This window comes from Corvus kubaryi, unplaced genomic scaffold, assembly GCF_017639235.1.
Source record: "Corvus kubaryi isolate FWS band 111438036 unplaced genomic scaffold, C.kubaryi_AGA036_p1.0 37397, whole genome shotgun sequence".
NCBI lineage: Eukaryota > Metazoa > Chordata > Aves > Passeriformes > Corvidae > Corvus > Corvus kubaryi.
This window is the reverse complement of record NW_024581136.1, coordinates 16,871,688-16,884,315: the sequence shown is the minus strand read 5'-3', so window position 1 is coordinate 16,884,315 and position 12,628 is coordinate 16,871,688. Positions and strand designations below refer to the sequence as shown.

At 43.1% G+C, this 12,628-nt stretch overlaps 1 protein-coding gene across 1 annotated transcript in view; it reads left to right on the top strand.

Moving 5' to 3' along the window:
• FNDC3B (fibronectin type III domain containing 3B) overlaps window positions 1-12,628 on the top strand; it is a 186,112-nt gene that overhangs the window by 35,705 nt on the left and 137,779 nt on the right. The window contains exons 2-3 of the mRNA XM_042041887.1: window positions 3,603-3,741; window positions 11,475-11,550. Coding sequence (XP_041897821.1) covers window positions 3,631-3,741; window positions 11,475-11,550 — 187 coding nt within the window. The 5' untranslated portion in view covers window positions 3,603-3,630. The remainder of the gene's footprint in view (window positions 1-3,602; window positions 3,742-11,474; window positions 11,551-12,628) is intronic.

Here is a 12,628-nt window from a genome sequence, read left to right as displayed (position 1 = left end):
TCCTTTTCTTAATCCCAAGCAGTTAAGAAATGGTACAAAACCTCACATATTCTCTTCTTCCTTGTTAAACAAACAGAACCCCCAAAAACTGAAGTCGTGCTGTCCCACTCCTTCTCCAGCCCCAAATCCCAACACCTGTGAATATTGTTGTTGGACTCAGATCTTTCTCAAAATTAAAACCTGAGACTGTGCAGTAATGAGAAGCAAAAGCTTTAGGAAGAATCTCCAAAACCTTAGGGGAAAAATGCACTGGGCAAAGTTTCTGGCCTCTTGGATGTGTTTGTGTAGCCCGTGTCATGGTTGGGTTGCGGTGACTAAGTCAGCAAGGCTTTTGGGCTATGCTGGATCAGAGAGCTTGATCCTGGGAGCTACAGGGGTGTGTAGTCAGGGTGCTTATTCCTTACCTCAGGGGTGTGTGCACTGCAGGGCAGGTTACTCAGGATAGTGGCAGCAGTAGGACTGAAACACTTTTAAGCTCTGGGACAAAGCAGTTGTTGCAGGCAGGAAATAGGACTTGAAACTGGCTGTGGATGTACCATCCTAACAACAACTGTATCTGAGGCTTCTGGGGAACTTCTGTCCTGTAACTGAGTCTTGGATAAAAGGAGGGATTTAATTTAAAGGTGGATGAAAATACATCGCCTCTGTTTCTGTCTCGGTGAAGTGATGATTAGAGAAGTGGTGTTTTCACACAAACGAGAACAGTGGGAAGAGCTGTGAGAGTTGTGCTAAATTTGGTACTGAGTTAAATTAAAATGCTGGTTGTCGCGGGTTCGGTTTGTAACCGGGCAGAAACACCAATTTAGTGTAGTGGTTTGGTCCAAAATACTCATTACTGTTTATCTGCTGTGAGATAAGAATTAGGAGAAATGCAAAACAGGCACCAAACTTGAAAGAATATAAAGAAGTTTATTAACAGACCTAAAAGAAGAAAAAAATTATACCACCTTCAGAACTCTCCTCCTCCCCCCACCTTCCTCCCTTCTCCCACTGACAATGTGAAAAGACAACCCTTAAGATGTTCAGTCTGTTTACCACTTCCATAATAACCTTGTTCAGTCCATTTAGAAAGAGAAGTCTCTTCTTGCTCATGCTATGAAAACATTATCACAACGAGACAGCCACCCACTTCCAAATATCGTTCAGTCCATTTAGGAAGAGGAGTCTCTCTGCCTGCATGTGAGTCCTTTCCCCCGACTTGCAGCTTTTCCCGCAACTGCTTTCGAGGGTCCACTCTTGAAGATTTTTGGGGTACAATTTTAAGGTTGAGCCGTTCAGAAACAAAAACAGAGGCCCTTCTCCTTCCCTGGGAGCAAAGGGTCTTCATCATCTTCATCGTTAGGACTATCTCTGGGAGCATCTCTAGGAACTGAGGTTTTCTCCTTTCCCGTTTGGAGCAAAAGTCCTCATCTGGTTCATCTCTCCCTGTCCAAACTTCTCATGAAATTACAGCTGCGTCAGCATCTGCCTATCTCAGCGCAGGTGCTTTTGCTCACGAGTTGAACACTCCACCCCCCATATCTTCATGAAATTACAACAGGATACTCTGATATATCATAGCTTCACAACAGAATTTCAGCTTTAAGCATCTCCTCTCTCTCTTCCCTCAGGTTTTCAGCTCTTCACAGCAATAAAAGGGTTACTCTCACCTCAGCCTTGCAGCTTTGCAGCTGGAATGTTGAATTTTTCTTATCGCAGTGGAGAGGGGGGAGAGCCGAGCCGCTCCGGCTGCCCACGGCAAGGCAGTGGGGGGGGGTTCCATGGCTGGAACAGGTCCATGGCTTCAGGATGGCCGTGGCCCGGCCCGGCCTGGCCCAAGCAGGGCCTGGCCGGGCCCGCTGGCCCCCACACGGGGCCCGCAGCCACCTGTGCCAGCGCCGGAAACGAGAGAGAGCTTGGAGGGGGAGTTTGCCTATTCTTAAATGTGGATCACAGAGGTGATCACAACTTTAAGTGGCTTAGAGAATTGTCCATATTCAAACTGGCCAGCTGATAGGTTCTATCAGTTCCCAGAGGAAACTGTAAGCACCCCTTAGCAAGGACGTCCCTTCCGGGACTATGCTTGCTAACCTATGACACTGGTCTTGAGCTGTATGGCTGGAGGTCACAGTGCCAGGTTTGCACATCTTCTGAAAAACAAATGTACTTTCAGTCTTCTGGTTCTGCTTAGATGTGAAGGGGCCTGTTTGGTGACAGTGAATAGATGGATGTGATTCAGTCTGTGTGGGTACTGCCATTGCTTCTAAATCACACAAGTGCTCCTCCACAGGAGCTGGAGAAGCAGCCCCTGGTCAGGCTGATGTTTTTGATCATGAGGCTGTGCAGGTGATGGGATTGCAATGAGCTCTGAAAGAGCTTGATGAAAGTGAAGACAGTGTATTTCAACTAAACTAATAATTTAGCTGTTGAACTAAAAAAAAAAAAAAAAAGAATTTTAAGTCTAGCAGTATTTGGGGCTGAGGGGATGTAAGACTTGCAGCATGCATGGAATGGGATGCTCCAACCCTGGTGAGGCTGGCTCAGTCCTTCATCCCCTCTGGAGTAGATGAATTAAACTCCTGGTTTATGGCTCTGTAATTGTGTCCCATGCTCTTTGCCAGAAATTCCCCTTTCTGTACTCTGGTGTACGCTGACCATCTTGTGCCAGCTGATTACCTATGCTGCCACCTAAGTCACATCATATTTTTTTTCTAACTTGAATTTGGGATGTATATGAAATTATTCAGGAAGACTTTGGGATTCTCTGGCATGAGAGGTACTAAGGAGGCTGCTCACCCCTGGGCACTCCTTTGCTTAGGAGTTGTGCAGAAGTCTAGATAAGCTATGTGATGAGATCATGCATTTTATTCACTAGAACTGTGTTATTGCCCCATAAACCAGCATGATGATACCCTTAACACTGAATTAAGACTTGTTTTTACAAAGCAGCTTCTCATGGTTTTACTGATGCTCACAGATCACATCAGTTAGCTGTGAAGGGGGTGGGTGTGCTGGAAATGATGTGTGATTTTTCACAAATCCGTAAGTGATGTCATCATTTTCTATTGTCCTTCATAGAATGGGATGCTCAGAACATTGAGGGATGTGCTGGCCCTCCTGCTCCAGCAGAAGCCTTAATCCTTTTGGGTCATGATTAAGTGGGAGTCGGGCGTCTTCTCTTTGTGTTATAGTGGTAGTTCACACTGTTTACAGGGCCCTAGAAAGAAAATAAAGATGTTTGGCTTTGAAGTGTGGCTATTGAGTGAGATTGCTGTAACATCTTAACTGTGCAGGTGACATAGTTCCAAGAGCTGTGGCAGCAAGCAGGATGCTGGTTTAAGAGCAAAGCTCTCTCAAAGTGTCTCAGAACCTGCCTATTTCAGCAGTGAGGGCTGAGTATTATGATTGTGGGAAAGAGTGGAAATCTGGCTAGTTGGTTTTGGAATTCTTGCATGGAAACTTGACTTTCCATGCTCTTGATCCAACAGTTAAAACCTCCATTCACAGCCTTGAGCTCCGTTACACATCCTGTAACAAAAGCAGGGATCCTGCTTAAGTTCCTGAATGCAGAATGACCTTCAGGAGGGTTTTTGCAGGGTCTTTAACTGATGTTTCTCTTGCAGGAAGTCTGTTGAGGAAAATTCTCCATGAATGTACGTCACAATGATGATGACCGACCAAATCCCGCTGGAGCTGCCGCCGTTGCTGAACGGGGAGGTGGCCATGATGCCTCACATCGTGAATGGCGATGGATCACAGCAGGTCAGAAATTGGCTGGTTTAAGTAAACTATTTCTAGGCCAACAAGGGATTTTCAAGATGGGGAGGATGGTTTTCCTTAGCACAAGGGTGGGCAGAGTATTTCCTGGGATGTAGAAATCTGTCTTTACACTGAAAAGACACTAAAACAGTGTTTAAAGTGTACCATTAAATTGAATGTGTTTGTTTGCGTATGTGTTCATCAAAGTAAAAATAGTGGAATTGAAACAGTGGGTGTAAACGCTGCATATATGAGGGCTTTGCAGAAAGTTAGGCTTATGGTTTACTTGTGCTCAGTCTTGTCCAGACATCTTACTAGCATTTGTGGTGAGATTTTAAGACTTCAAAAATATAGAAAAATGGAAGTAGGAAAGAAATGGAGAATAGGAGTGATGTCTGCTATTCTTTGCTTACCTGAATATACCTTTCCCAGCAGGTCTTGTGTTCTACACTGTGCTTCTTTGTAAGAAGCAGATGTGAATTTTGATTGGGTTTTTGAAGGAAGATAAGATTAATGGTTGCTTTTATTCTTTTTCTGGGAGATACTCTCTGATGAGCGTGATCAGAAGTTGGTAGAATGACCATAAGACCTTAGCGATGCTTCCATGTCAGGATACAGCCTGCAGGTTCAAGCTGGCGGGTGGTAGGCTCCCAAATATGTCATCTGGAGTCAAGGTGTCTCTTTGGAGAGCATCTACCCTGGCAATATTTTTGTGTTGCTCAATTTGGTTCTCTCCTCATGTGGGACATTTCAGCAAAGTATTGTAAAGAAGGTACGAGCAAGCTGTCCCTCTTGAATCAATATAAACGGTCATTCTGTTACTTCTTGTTCCCTGGATCGTTTGTTCCTCCTTTCAAGCTGTGTTTTGAGCTAGACCAACCTAAAGAGGAAGAACAATTTCTGCTTTCCTTGTGAGCTTCTAAGTCTGTGTGGTTATCTGGATTCTCATTAGGATGTAGATTGTCATTGTTGTGATTCGTTATTTTTTTTAAAGTCATTTTTGCAAAGTGTGCTTTGACTTGAAAAAATGGAAAAGAATGCTTTCAATGGCTGTATTTACTGAGTCCAGTATTACTACACCTAGGTGAAGGAACAATCTTATTCATACGGGAAAGGATAATTGTTCTCTACGTACACACTTTCCTCCTTGCTGGAAACCACTTATCAGGTCAGACTGTCCTGTCAGTGGGTCCTTCTGTATTACAGAGAGAATAAGTGAATTGTTCTGAGCCCTCTAAGCCCAATCTTTCAATTTCCCCATCTTTGATGATTCATCAGCCTGGCTTGGCAGATGCCTCCATTGCCTTTAAAATAGTTTCTCAGCTAATCTTTTGCATTAAAAAGAATTGCAGGTGCACTAGAAGCACATCGCTTCTTGCTTTTGCTGTGTTATGCAACCATGACTCAGTAGAACAGTTCTGGGCCAGGTCTCTCCTGTTTGCTGGAAGATGCTCTTAGATCTCATCTCCTTATCTCTTGAAGTACTTGTAGCTGAAACACCAGTTTTCCATGAGGCTTTTTTGGCCTCTAGTCTGTATGTGCCCTCATCTGTTGCTAAGCTTAACTACCTTTATGCTTTATCATTTTCATCCTACTCCTGAAGCTTTAGGTGATGTCTTTGCTTTTTAAAAGTACAGTTCTAAAATGGAATTAAATCGGAATAAATGCTTTGTTTGATCTTTGCAAATGAACTATGTTAATTGCCCTTAACATGGTTTGTTGTAACATAGAAACGAATGGTAAGTGTTTGTTGAAAGAGATTATTTTAGTTACTTGTAAGGTGGGAAGAGCCTTCAGGATAGATTCACATAGGAGTGACTTCCTTAAGAAAGATGGTTTATATGACTCCATAAGTAGGTCCTAGCTTTAGGAGGACGTGCTTTTACAGGGTATAATTACAGTCTCCATTAGAAGCTGGTGGTGAGAAAGCATCATGGCAGAGCTGGTGGGAGACGAGGCGTGTGGCGTTTTCCTGGCTGCAGCATGGCCAGCAGGCAGCTCAGTGCCTCGTGCTTTGGGGCTGACAGAATGGAGGTTCTGATGGGCTGCTCTGGGCACACTGGCTGTTGCTCACCCCTGTGTCACTGTATTTGTGAAGCCTCAGCTGTGCCAGCACCACAGAGCTGAATTAGGATCTGTGCCTGGAAATGCTGAGCTCCAGGGAAAAGCCATTCCTCAAAAGACCCATTCTTATACACATAGAATAAAGCAGACTGGAGCTGGTGAAACACCTTGGCCTTGCCAGCAGCCAGCTGGAGAGTGATGCAAAAGGCAAATCTGCCAGTGAACAGGCCTGCAGTGTAAGGCAATTGCATGGGAACATTCACTTGCTTTATCTTCCTTAGAGTAAGGGCTGCAGAGCTGTACAGGGCAGGGCAAGGAATGTCTCTGCCTGCTTGACAGTAATCCCTCTCCTCTAGACTCTAGACTACCCAAAATGGCATTTCTAGCACTGACTTTGGTTGTTTTGTGTTTTTTTTCATTTCCCACACTTTATTTCCACTACTGCTGACTGTGTTTAATGCTTTCATGTTGCTTCCAGAGCTGTTTCTGCTTCTAATCCACTTGTAACTCCTTAGGGGATTCAGGGAGCAATAATTAACCTTTTGGTCCAAGAATTTCAATGGTTTCCTGTAGGTACTCCACTGTAAGCTCTAAAAAGCTTGGAGTATAAAGTGGAGGGGCAGCTAGCTGTGCTACAGCACATTTGTACTGAATGTTTGGCTTATTAGTTTGGGAAGTTTTATTTCAGGTTGTTTCACTCAATGCACCTGCAGAGGTGCAGCAGGTTTTCTGCTTGCCTGCTCTTTGTAAAGCTGTGTTTACCAACCCTGTGGTTTCACCATTTGGCTGGAGCTCAGGCATTGCACACAGTGCTGTGTGTGCTGGTTCTTGTCTTTTAGGGTCACAGGCTTTAAATGAGGGAAACAAGAGTACAGCTGAATGAGGAACGAGATTTGGTACTTTCCTGTAGCATAACAAGTCTGTGCACCTTGCAAGCAACTGAAAGCACTTAGCTGGGTTTTATACTGAGCTGAGTGAGTGAACTTTGTACCAAAATTTAGTTACTTCTTCATGGTTTCTCAATTTATTAATTTATTTTTACTGCTTTGGCATGTGTGTTTTAAGGTTTGATAAATTAAGAGGTTCACGATCTGCCACTGGGGTTTGCTGGGCTTTGCTGTAAAGAGCACTCATGGTAAACTGACTGAATTGCTTCATGCCTCTATTAATGCCTCTATTTTCTGTCCAGTCAAAAAAAAAAAAAGTTAAGCCCAGACACTATTATTGAAGTATTCATGTTAAAAAGTCAGCTTTACTGTTTAAGGTGTAGTGTGTTCCCTGATTTTTCTTACTGAAGAGAGGCTGAAAGTGTTTAGCCTGCCTGCTCTGTGTGACCGAGGGATGTGTTCCTGAGAAGAGTATTGCACCCAGTTCCCTAGTGTGTGAGTTCCCTGGTCCTTCCTGTGGGATGCACCTGGAGATTCACTGGGATCTGGGGCACAGTCTTTTAAAGTAGATAACAAAATGGATACAAGTGATTTTTTTGTTTTTTCCCCAAAAAAAGCAGTGCATTCCATAAGCTATGCACCATAGAAATTGTAAATGCAATAAATCTTAATGGTTTAAAGCATTTCTGAGGACCCTGTGGCTGGATCCCAGGTGGTGCCTATGATGTTGTGCTCCCCAGCTGTATGAAGCATGATGCATCTCATGGAAGGGAAAATTCACTACACTGGAAAATGTTTAATGTGGGGTTTTAATAAGCCTAAGCCCTGCAAGCGGCTGTTTGACCTTAGCGAGAAAATGTTCTCATAAAGGGGAAATACTTAAGTGAACTCTGGGACTGTGTTGCATCACATGGATGCAGGTGAACATCATCCTCATCACTGCTGTGAGAGGCCACAGAGTAGTTGGGGGATGATGGCCTGCTTTGAGTGTGAATTTTCTTTTGTGGGCTTAAACTCTTGTGTAAGTAAACCAGTAGTATACAAAAGAGATTGTAGTGTATGCCCTTGGTCCTTATCAGGTGGCATTTCTGCCTTTGTCTGAGAGTGTTTCCCCACAGTATATATAGTTTTATATCACAGAAAGGCTTTAACATCCCTTCCAAACCAAACCAATCTCTTTCCACTTGCTGCCATGGGCAGGGACACCTTCCACCACACCAGGCTGCTCCAAGTCCTGTTCAACCAGTTCTTGAACACTCCCAGGGATGGGGCAGCCACAGCTTCTCTGGGCCGCCTGTGCCAGGGCCTCACCACCCTCACAGTAAAGAAATTTTTCCTAATACCCAATCCAAAACTTCCTCATTCTGTTTATTTATTCCTGAACCCCAGCTTTATGCCTGCTTTGTGAGCCCTTCTTTAGTCTCTTCCCCTGCTTCCACTGGCCATGAGAGTTGGATAGCGGGAACAAGGGAGGCACGAGTGACACGTGCTTGGCTTGTCATGAAAACTTAGTCTGGATGTACTCTGTGGGATTATAAATATTTATAGTAGCTATGCAACTTAGTAACATTCATCACTCAACAAACACGACTTTCAATGAACTAGAATGGCATTCTTAAATGCAAAAAGAGTACTATAGAGATAACAAGCTTTCTCTGAGGATGCAGCAGGTAAGGCTGGGCTTCGGCACCGAGTGGATGAAACTGCTAAATTAAACATCCGAGTACTTTTTAGGGAAATGAAAAAGCCTTTGGGATTGTGCTGCTGATGCGCTGCTCCCAGCTGTCACATGCTCCAGCTTTTTGGGTGGGAGGAGGCCAAGGACTGAAAGTGGGCTGGAGTGACTTTGGACATGAGACCGCACCCTGGAGATGCTGCCAGCCAGCAGCGAGGGCTCCGAGTGACCCTTCAAGTTCCCTCTTCTCTGTTGCCATCTCATAACTGTGCATACTCGGGATGATGAATATTGGAAGAGGCATAGCACAATTAAAGATCATCTGGGTTTGTTTTCATTAAAATAGTGACATTATCTTTACACTTTTTTATTGCTTTCCTCAGATTTTTTTAATTAAAAGCTTTAGAAAGGAGGCGTTCTCATGAAGATCCCTTGTGTGAAAGCAAAGAGGGAAGCTGCGTTTCAGGCTGCAGAACATGATTTTGTTGTTTTATGAGGAGGTGGGGAAAAATAAATAATGGAATTAGTTTTATATACTTAGTGTGTATAAACAAAAGAAGTCACAGTGTGCCTTGACATTTTGTCCCAGGCAAGTGGGACAAGTCAGGGGTGTTGGCTGGAAGGTGTCCCATATGTAACACTTGGTGTGTGCTGGCTTTAATGGTTTGGCCTCAGCTCTGCATCTCTTTGATCAGTGCTATGCAGTTGTGAGCTCTGGGGCGTTGTGTGCAGCATGGGGGGACTGCAGAGGGGATTGGGTGGTGGGATGGATTATGGGAAACACCCCAGTACCCCAGTTTTGGGAAAGGAGGGGCTGGGGCTGGGTTGCAGCCTCTGGAAGGATCTTGCCTGAGGAGCCTGGTTGCTGCTCCTGGGTCTGAGGCCACTTTGGTTACATGTCCTCCCTTTGTGCCCAGCCCTTGCTTCAGTGATGACCCACATCAGTCACACCTTGGCTATTCCTGCTTGCTCTTGATATTGCTGCCTTCCCCCAGCAACAGCCTGTAAATGTTTTCTTCGTGCCTGATTTGAGCATCTGTCAATAAGGAGTTATTTCCATATCTATAACATTTTATTAGAAGCTACTATAGATAAGTCCCAGGCTCTGCCCACAGGCTCGTGATGGGGGAACAAAGCTGTGCGGCTGCTGCTCTACAGGAAACAAACTTGTTACTGGAACAATTTTTTTGTGTTAAAACTCCATGTGATTAGGCAAGGATGATGCTGCTTCATTTTGACCATCAAAAGCAACAGCTGTGATTGGGGATATCACCTTTTTTTAATGCAGAACCCCAAGGAGTTATTTTTAAGGGACAGCTGCAGGCCTGCTAATGTGGACACTTGTGCTGGTGATGGACTCCTGGGACAGGAATTTGTAAATCTTCTGATAACCCCGGGGTGGGCATGTGCCTTGTGTAGGAAGAGGAATCCCTCTCTCCTGCTCTAGGGCAAGGATGGAGCTTTACATGCACGGGGCATCAGGCTTAGTTAGGGTCTCTATTTTGAGGAGCTGGACCAGTTTTCCAAAGGTGTAAAGGCGTACAAGGGCTTCTGATTTATGTTAATCAAATTTGTTAGTAAATAACCAGCTTTAGGGCTGTTGGTTTAGACATATAATGCAAATGAGCTGATGAAACATTTCTGTGATTCTTGGCTTCTTTGTGTTCTGGTTTCTTGTTTGTTGTTTTGGATTTTTTTGTTGAGCTGGATGACATTGCTTTGCTCTGCGCTTCTTTTGACCTGATGCCCATGTCCTGTGGTGGATAATTCACGCCTATTCATAGCAAAAGAGCACTTAAATGCTGTCACTTAAATGTTGATTGTTCAGAGATTAGGGATGGAATGGCTTTGTGCCTTTTATCTTTTCTGAACCATTTATTGTGCTCTGTATGCTTGATCAGATCCACCCTGATCAGTGCTCCCTGAGAAATGATTGTTACAGACAACATAATGGCTTTCATATGTCATTTCTCTGATTTCCAGCTTGTGCTTTAAAAATGTTGGTGGAATAATGGGTTTCTGTAGGATTACTGTAATTCAAAAGGTCATCTAGGTAATAATTATCTTACGCATTTGGCTTAAGGAATTCAGAAACACACCATGAATTCAAATTCTCTCTTTCTAGATTGAATGATTAAAACCTGCATGCAGATGTCCCAGAATATAAAGACCAGACCTAAATTTAGAGAGAACTTCCACAAAAAAAAAGTAGATTAATCTTGGTACAAATTGAAAATTTAATTTATGCCTTGATTGAACTTCTGACAATGCGCGGTTAGCAGAAGTGTGTTTTAAGTATTTTAGTAAAAGTTGCACGAGCAGCAAGGTGGGATAAATGGTCTGTAGATCCCAGTGAAACTGTCCATTAAAGAAAGAATTCTAAATCATAAGTTTTAAACCCATTGTTTAAGACAGCTGAAAATTAATAAAGGTGATACAACATACCCCGAACTGGGACATATTTTCGTGCTTCCCGGTCCGTGTGTGTTCCCACCATCTGCAGAATTCAGCAATGGGAGACTGGAGTGATCTTTTTATTATTTATAAAAATACTATATTTGTTAATAAATAGTTTATTACTGATGTACAACTGTTGAACTGTGTGTGTGCCTACGGGTTTTGTTTAACTGAGATCTGTTATGTGTAAGACTGGAGGATAAACTTTTAAAAACATAGTGGATCAACTCCGCACAGCAGACTTTTATTCCTGTGAACTTGAAATCCCATTGTGGGTTGGTGCTGCCTGCTGGAGTTTGTGTGCTCTCTGTTCTCATGTGCCAATGGTCTGAAGATTTATGTCCTTAGCTACCAGCATTTGGCCAAGTTAAACACACCCTCAAGATTTTGTTGTGGAACTCAAAGCCATAATTCTCACCTGTATGCAATTCAGTTACATCTTCAGTTCAGCTCTTAATGTGTAGATGAGTAGGTGGGTTTCAAATCTCTGCCTGCTCCTGGACCCTGGGACCCACAGATGTAGTATGCCAGTCTGTTCCCTCCCTGCCTCCACACCTCTTCCAGAAAAGGGATAATACAGTTACTGTTTTGGGGAAATTTTAATTTTTGGAGATCACAGTGAAACAAATGTTTGTTTATTTTCCTTTCTGCAGGTCTTTTTGGTTCAAGTTAATCCAGGTGAAACCTTTACAATAAGGGCTGAGGATGGAACCCTCCAGTGCATCCAAGGTAAGAGGACAACACAGACACATGGATGGGCATTGCTTTGCTTTATGGAATACCTGTTCTGTCATCTCTCCAAAACCGTGATAATGCAGCTCTGGAAAGGCACTGAAGCACTTGGGAGTGAGAACTTGCAGACGTGGCTGCTCTCTGTATTCTAGGAGTTCAGTATCTCAGAATGAGTCATGCATTTCTTGGAAGTCCAGGAGGATTTCTCTCTTCAGTTATTTATCAGTCCCATCTTGCAGCCTCTTTTCATCTTTTCTGTGACACCCCCTCCATTTAAACAGTGGAGGAGTGGGTGGTTCTTGCTTGAAGTTCCATCCCCATGGAAATGGTGAATTAATACTTGTTTGAGATAGATGTTACAGAAGCTTCCCTGAACACCATCCAGGGTTATTTGGTCTTGATGAGCAATAATAACAACAGTTTAAAGTTGCTTGTTGAGATTTATAGCCAACATGCTGTGTGGTAAGAAATTGGTCCATGTGGCAATTAACAGAGGAATAAAGCTGGCTACTCCTTTTACTTGAAATGAATGCTTTATTCTGGCTTAATACTTGAAAGATTTCCATTACAAATATAATTATGACCCTATTTATTTATAATTTTGTTCATGCTTAAAGTGGTGTTCAGACAGTGTATTTAAATGGATGCAACTTGAAACCTCCTGGTTCTGTATTCCCAGTAATTTAACGTGTTTGTGCCAATGGGACTTGTTTGGTACTCATCAGCAGTCTTTCATAAAATTGATTTAGAATTTCTAGCATAAGATTGTCTCCTTTTATTTGCTTTAGCTGCAGTATTGACTGCCAAAGCTCATGTTTATTTGTATACACCCTTTCAGCTTGGCCTGAAAATTCTTGATACTCTTTTCAAGCTAAAGCTTCAGATCCTACTTTATTGTAAAATATTTTTATTGCCGAACTATGTACATGTTTCATACACAGGAAGGCACCTGCTTGTGTTGCTGTTGTGGTGTTTTGGTTTTTTTTTTTGTTTTGTTTTGATGAAGCTGTTCTTACCATGAAGTTGTGGAACTTAATAGTGATCTATTGCAGAAGATCTGTTGTAATCAGTCTGC